Source organism: Hippocampus zosterae, chromosome 17 (genome assembly GCF_025434085.1).
Source record: "Hippocampus zosterae strain Florida chromosome 17, ASM2543408v3, whole genome shotgun sequence".
Taxonomy (NCBI): domain Eukaryota; kingdom Metazoa; phylum Chordata; class Actinopteri; order Syngnathiformes; family Syngnathidae; genus Hippocampus; species Hippocampus zosterae.
Window position 1 is genome coordinate 12167266 of NC_067467.1, and position 6630 is coordinate 12173895.

The 6630-nt window shown below is 45.4% G+C and overlaps 1 protein-coding gene and 1 long non-coding RNA gene across 2 annotated transcripts in view; one reads left to right on the forward strand and one right to left on the reverse strand.

The window, feature by feature from the left end:
• The window catches only part of LOC127590170 (adenylate cyclase type 9-like), a 40310-nt gene extending 36703 nt beyond the window's left edge, over positions 1-3607 (reverse strand). The window contains 1 exon segment of the mRNA XM_052049618.1: positions 656-3607. Coding sequence (XP_051905578.1) covers positions 656-2447 — 1792 coding nt within the window. The 5' untranslated portion in view covers positions 2448-3607.
• The window catches only part of LOC127590301 (uncharacterized), a 56872-nt gene that overhangs the window by 31073 nt on the left and 19169 nt on the right, over positions 1-6630 (forward strand). The window lies entirely within an intron of this gene.

Consider the following 6630-nt stretch of genomic DNA (forward strand, 5'->3'; position numbering starts at 1 on the left):
ACTTCGGTTACACTGATTCCGAACGATATCTAAAAATAGCATAGAAACTGGACACATTGCAAGCAATGAGGACTGTAATCAAACAAATCACCAGGGACACAGTAAAGACAGGACAGTTATATGAATGATGATGTCCAATTTTCCTCCAGGGGAAAGCTGTCCGAGACACATAAAAACACCTTTGTAGCCAATGAAAAGTGCAATAGTAACTCACTGCTGCAGTTTATAGTCTAGTCCAGGGGTGGGCCAACTTTTTGGCTCGGGGGCCACATTGACTTTTAAAATTTGACAGAAGGGCTGGGTCAGCATAAGCTACGGTACATATTAAAAAAAAAGCATTTCTTGACAGTCCATATCAAACATCAACAGAACAAAAGCATGAAAGTATTAACATTGTTTTTTTTTTCATGAGAACAGTGTTGTTGATCACCTATTTTAGCCAGTGTCAATGCGCCACCTGGCGTTGAAATACCTGTCATTACAAGACCAAATGAAATGAATGAAATCATTCACATCGAACCTTAATTGTGTACCAACCTTCGGCGGGCCAGATTAAAAGGACCAATGGGCCGGATCCGGCCCGCAGACCGTAGTTTGCCCACCTCTGGCCTAGCCACTGCTGGACAATCAAAAACAAGCTAAAACTGAAACCTACCTTTTAGCTGGTCGGCAACCACACTCTGTCCGATTCTTTCGTTGACCTGGCCGTCTTCACGTTGGTAGCGGTCATCCAGAAAGTTGGCGGTAGCTTGCGAAAGGTGGACCTTGCCGGCCACACCCAGTTGCTCCATCAGGTTGGCTAAGTTGACGTCATTGGACCAGACGTCAAACTTGAAGCGCTTCATGCCGAGGATCCCGCACAGGATGGTGCCGGTGTGGACGCCCACCCTCATGTTGACCATTTCCTTCTTCTCCTGGCAGAACTGTTCAATAGCCTGGATCATGCCCAGGCCCATTTCCACGCAGCAATACGCATGGTCGGGCCTGGGTTCAGGACATCCAGCCACACAGTAGTAGCAGTCCCCGAGGGTGCTGATCTTCTCACAGCCGGTCAGCTCACACAGTCGATCGAAACGTCCGAACAAGTCATTGAGAAGGCCCACTAGCGCATGGGCCGATTTGTTGGCCGACATTTTCGTAAAACCCACAATATCAGCAAAGAGGATGCTGACAGGCTCCATCCTTTTCATGTTGAAGGGTCTGAAGATGATCTGACCTCGAGGGATGGAGGTTTTCTTGTGTTTATTGTTCTTGGGGCTGGAGATGACAGCAACAGCTCCGCTTGTGGAGTATCGCTTCACCGAACTGTCGCCAGCGTCCTCATCACTTTGCTTCATCAAATCATCTGCCACGAGTCTGGGCATAACGGAGTGGATCATTCGCTCCTTTAAGGCTTTCTCAACCTCCAGGTCCTTGCCGTGCATGATAGCTTGTCCGACTTTCAGGAAGGTGCTGCGTGCCCGCACTTCAGACATGATGAACAGGTGGATCCCAATGGCGTGCGCGCACAGGTGGAGCAGGGCTTTTGCTGGTCCTAACCAACCAAGGATATCCAGGTCTTTCTCAGGGGCTAAACTTAAATTGCCACCCACCTGGGTGAGATGGAATGAGCCCAAAATCTCAAAGCAGACAGAGTAGAGAAAGCCGAGAAGGACAGAAGCAAAGAGGCGAACATGCAGGACACTGTAGAGCAACAGGAGACCCTCAATGCAGAGGGAGAAGGTACCGACAGGGGAGACACAGGCGGAGCAGGCGCTACCATCTACAATCCTTACGTAGGATAGATTGTGTGGCAGCCCACTGAAATTATCTACATCCAACAAATCAGCGAGAGTCTGCGGATCTCTGAAGCTTGACGTCTGGATCTGAGGGCCCAGTGTCAGCATGAAGGTGACAACAATAAGCAACAGGGATGCTTGACTGTAGCAGCGAGAGTAAAACTTGGTAAAAGTAAGCATGAAGAGGAGGCAGCAGAAAATGAGAAAGGATGCAGTGGGGATCAGAAAGACCATCCTGTTGCAGCGGGATGGGTTGGCAGCAAAATAAAATCCCCAGAGGATAGCGGCGGCAGACAGGTAAAAGAGCACATAGCGGAAACGTCGTCGTGTCTGAGGGAAACGCCGTTCTCGGCATGCCTCTTCCAGGATAGACGAGTCAAACTTCGGGTCCCACAAGTGACCGGCAGACCTCTCGAAAAGCTGAGGAACCCTCCTTTGCGAGCGGAAGCTCTTGACCAACGTCCTCTTGACTGCCGTCTCCCCGGAACTGCAGCTGGAGGATATACTATACTTGCAGTGTTTGGATCCTCCCCCGATGGAAACAAGTGGCCCGCCGCCGTGCTTGTGTTTAACACTGTTCCCAATCCTCACTGAGACGCCCTCGCCACTCGAGTCACAGCTCACCTCTGTGTTGTGAGGCAGCAGTTGTTGACGTTGGGGGGATGCCATGTTGCTATTACGAAATCCAAGGCTTCAAGTAAAAATCCAAAGAGGAGGAAGGCAAACTATGGGGCCACAGTATTAGAACCACTGCGATGATTGTTGGTGGTCTCCAAGGTGAAAAGGCAGATTGAAACAAAGGGGAGGCTTAGTTTTCATTTAGGACCTCATGGAAACATCAACTGACCAAAGCAACATTTTGACTAGTCCCATGGTCAACTTGATATCAGGAGGAGTATGTGCAGTCCATTAGTTTTGATGCATTGCACTGATCATCCTCTGCAGGGCAACACGGTTCAATTCATTGTATTAAGCGTTTTAGATGATGATTAGAGGACAAGTGTCATAATGCAAACTGGCAGACTGAGATTTGGGAGCAAGGAGAAAACATTGATTTGATTGCGGTCTGGACACGACGTTTACATCCAGTTTGTTGGTGCAAGGTAATCTTTTAGTGCTTCTAAAATGTCATTAAAACGATTTCAACTGGCCAGACATAACTTTGAGACGAATCAAATGGCCCTTAGATTGTGGGTTTTTGACTTCTCTTGTCATTGGTCAACAGGAGACCAAGTATCAAGAGTAGTGTAGTATTTACCCATTTTATTTTTTTACTGCTGCAGCTCCGATAAGGGTGCATCCAATTAAAAAACAGCAAACAGTTTAATGTCCTCCTTGGAGAAAACATCGAGATTAATTAATAATCATCAGTCCATCATCCCTGAAGTTAAATTCTTTCTTGGTTTCCCGGGAAAATGGCAGTCGATGAAAAAAAAGCCCTCCAGGGGAGAGTCTGAGGCTAATTAAAAGGTCCCCACAGTCTCTCCCGACCGTACCAGAGCCCCACAGGTCAACGAAACGCCGTCTTCATCCAGCTACTTTAATTGAATTGGAAGAGATGAGATTCATACCTGCGGCGGCATACGAATTTGAAGGCAGCTTCAAATCAAATCCATGTCTCCTCCGCTGTGAGACGGCATTGTTTTCTCGCAGCTCGCCGCACACATCCAACCCGTCCTGACAGCAGCAATGACACCTGCGAGAGACATGGTGCGAGCTTCCTTCCGGGCAAACGCACCTTCAGCGTGCCGTTTTGTGTGAGCGTTTTTGTGACTGTTTCACCCAGTGTTTGTGTGTGTGAGGGAGGGAAAAACGACGCTAAGGTAAAGTAAACGAGAGTACTCCCTCCACTTCCGGTTCTTCTTTCAATGCAAAAAGCTTTACCGGTCGAAGCAAACAGCTGCACTTTACGTCCGGTATTTCACTTCAAAATAAAATAGAAACAAAACTGAGTGAGTGAGCGAGCGAGCGAACAGCTAATTAAAAGCTAGGGTTGGTGGATTTTTATTCAAGTACACCGCAGTGTTTATTTTTGTGTTTTTGGCTCGGATCAAGTTACAAATTACAAGGGAATATTCTTACTACACCTTACCATTGGCATGATGCGTCTTTTTCTTCTTGGGTCATTTGACAACTGTGGCATCGCTGACCTATTTGAAATATGAATTACTCCTAATGAGTCATTCCAACGTTACATATTACACTGTGGTACATTGAAGCATATTTAGTCATCCGGTGTGATTTGGAATTCAAAACAAAGTGAATTTTTTTGCAATTTTTCAGACAGGAGCGATGAGGAAAGTATAGCCCACAATCCACATACAGGCCACGCTGTTCTACAACCGCCCCGCCATTTACTTTATCAAGAGTCATGTAATATTTGTGGCATTCATTTAGCTTTGTCTTCTCACCTGATTTTGGGCAAAAGGCAGTGGAGACATCCTGGACTGATTTTTGGTCAATTGCAGACACACACATGGTAAATCAATGATTGCCAAACTTTAGTTAGCACATGTTTTAAGCTTGAAAAATCTCACGAGATGCCACCAAAAAAAAGGACATAAAAAGTGGACATGTGTCAATCATTTACTTTCTGTCATCCAATAGAATCAAATGTATTTGTTCTGTCTGTCACTACAAGTTAGTGGCATAGAAAGGTGAGCAGAAACACACTATGTTTTGCCTTTCTCTCCATTCTAAAAATCAGTTGTGGCACCGGAGTACAAAAGCTATCCAACCCCGACTTCAGACTGGCTTTTGTTTTGAAGATATTTCGTCTGATGGTATGTCCTCACTTTACCTGTGCGTGTGTGTGTGTGTGTGTGTGTGTGTGTGTGTGTGTGTGTGAAAGAGAGAGAGAGAGAGAGAGAGAGAGAGAGAGAGAGAGAGAGGCAAACAAAAGAAGACCCACTGGCGAAAGGGGAGTGTAACGACCTACGATAAGGTTATTATGGAGAATGAATGTAATCGATTACAGCAGTTAAAGGTGCAGACTTAAGTTTTGTGGCCGTGAATCATTTCAGCCCGCGCACATTTTCTCTCCCAAGCAGCAGCAAGGTCACAGTCAATGTTGAATGCATCGGGTTAAGCAAACAAGAGCTGTTACAACGCTATGTCTTGAGAGAATGTGAAGCAGTGGACTTGTGCACACTTGAAACAATGTGTCCTTTGCAAGGAAAAAATAAGGGGATGAGACCTGCACAGTAATTAGATGAGAGTGTCATTTACATAATATTTGAGTGCGCTTTGATAGGAGCCACTCTTATAGTTAATCTTTGTAGGACAAGTCATGTCTTGAAATACAATAAGGGACAAGATTATACATTCACTGACATACTATCCCACCACATAACGCCTTCCTACTTCCAGTCAGGACAAAGTTGTGGTGCAATGCAGGTCTTATACATAAAGAACATGATTTTAACCAATAGTTGTGAGAGAGCATGGATCAAGAGGCTATTTGGAATTAATTCAAGCAGTGGGCAACCCACTGCCTGTGGGCCCTATATCCATCCATATGCGACCTGTTGGAGCATTTTCTGTGGCCCTGCAATGCCATTGCACAAATCTCATCAATATTTTGGCCACATTTATACAACAGTTCTGACTAATCAATTTGATTGGACAGGAGTCATGATTGAATTTTTTAACTTGACATATTCAGCCTTTCTGGTGTTCCAAACCAGTAGTCATTTAACAGTACTGTGGATTCTTAAAAAAAATTGCTTAGATGGAGATTTTTCGAGATATTTCATTTAAAAGGGGGTATGCGGTTTTAAATCCATGAACAAGATTTGAATATAGACTCACTTCACTCATTCCTAGCCACCTCGAATCGGACCGCGCGATTCTTATACCTGGCCATTGTACTCATGACAGTGCAAAGAACACAGTCCAGCAAAATAGCAATGCTCGCAATACTAAGCTAACGATACTGCAAGAGAGATAACATTAGTCTTGCCTGCTGCATTGGGAGTATGACTTATTCATAAGAGAATGTTTTTATAACACAAAATGTATTGTTTGAACTTTTAATTTCGGTGGAATGTACAGACAATTAGAAATCAAAAAGTTGTGATATATTTACCCGTGCATAAACGTTGCTGATTGTGCGTTCCTTCTGATTCATTTCAACTTCCTGAGGTCGCTTTGCTCTGGTTTTCTTCGCTAGTCTAATTGCCTGTTTTTTCGCAAATGATCTTAATTCATCTTTTCTCCCCATGGGTCGATATTCCAGAAATTTTCCACGTTTTTTTTTCCTTCGATGGTTAGCATATCCCCACAATTTGCTGCTGAATTTGTCCATCCATCCATCCATCCATCATCTACCGCTTATCCGGGGCCGGGTCGCGGGGGCAACAGCTTTAGCAGGGAAGCCTAGACTTCCCTCTCCCTAGCTACTTCTTCCAGCTCTCCCCGGGGGATCCCGAGTCGTTCCCAGGCAAGCTGGGTGACATAGTCTCTCCAGCGTGTCCTGGGTCTTCTTCGGGGTCTCCTCCCGGTGGGACATGACCGGAACACCTCACCGGGGAGGCGTTCAGGAGGCATCCGAATCAGATGCCCAAGCCACCTCATCTGGCTCCTCTCGATGTGGAGGAGAAGCGGCTCGACTCTGAGCCCCTCCCGGATGACTGAGCTTCTCACCTTATCTCTAAGGGAGTGAGGGGGTCAAATAACTGATTAAATAAACAAACAAATCACAATTTGTTGTCACCTACTACGGTTTACTAATGGATGTCACTTGGATTGACTGTAAAAAGAACAAGCAAAAACACGGATTAGACCTGGTCGATTAGAAATCTTTATTCTTGTCGATCAAGCTTCTAAATGGGTCTACTTGATCATTTTATAC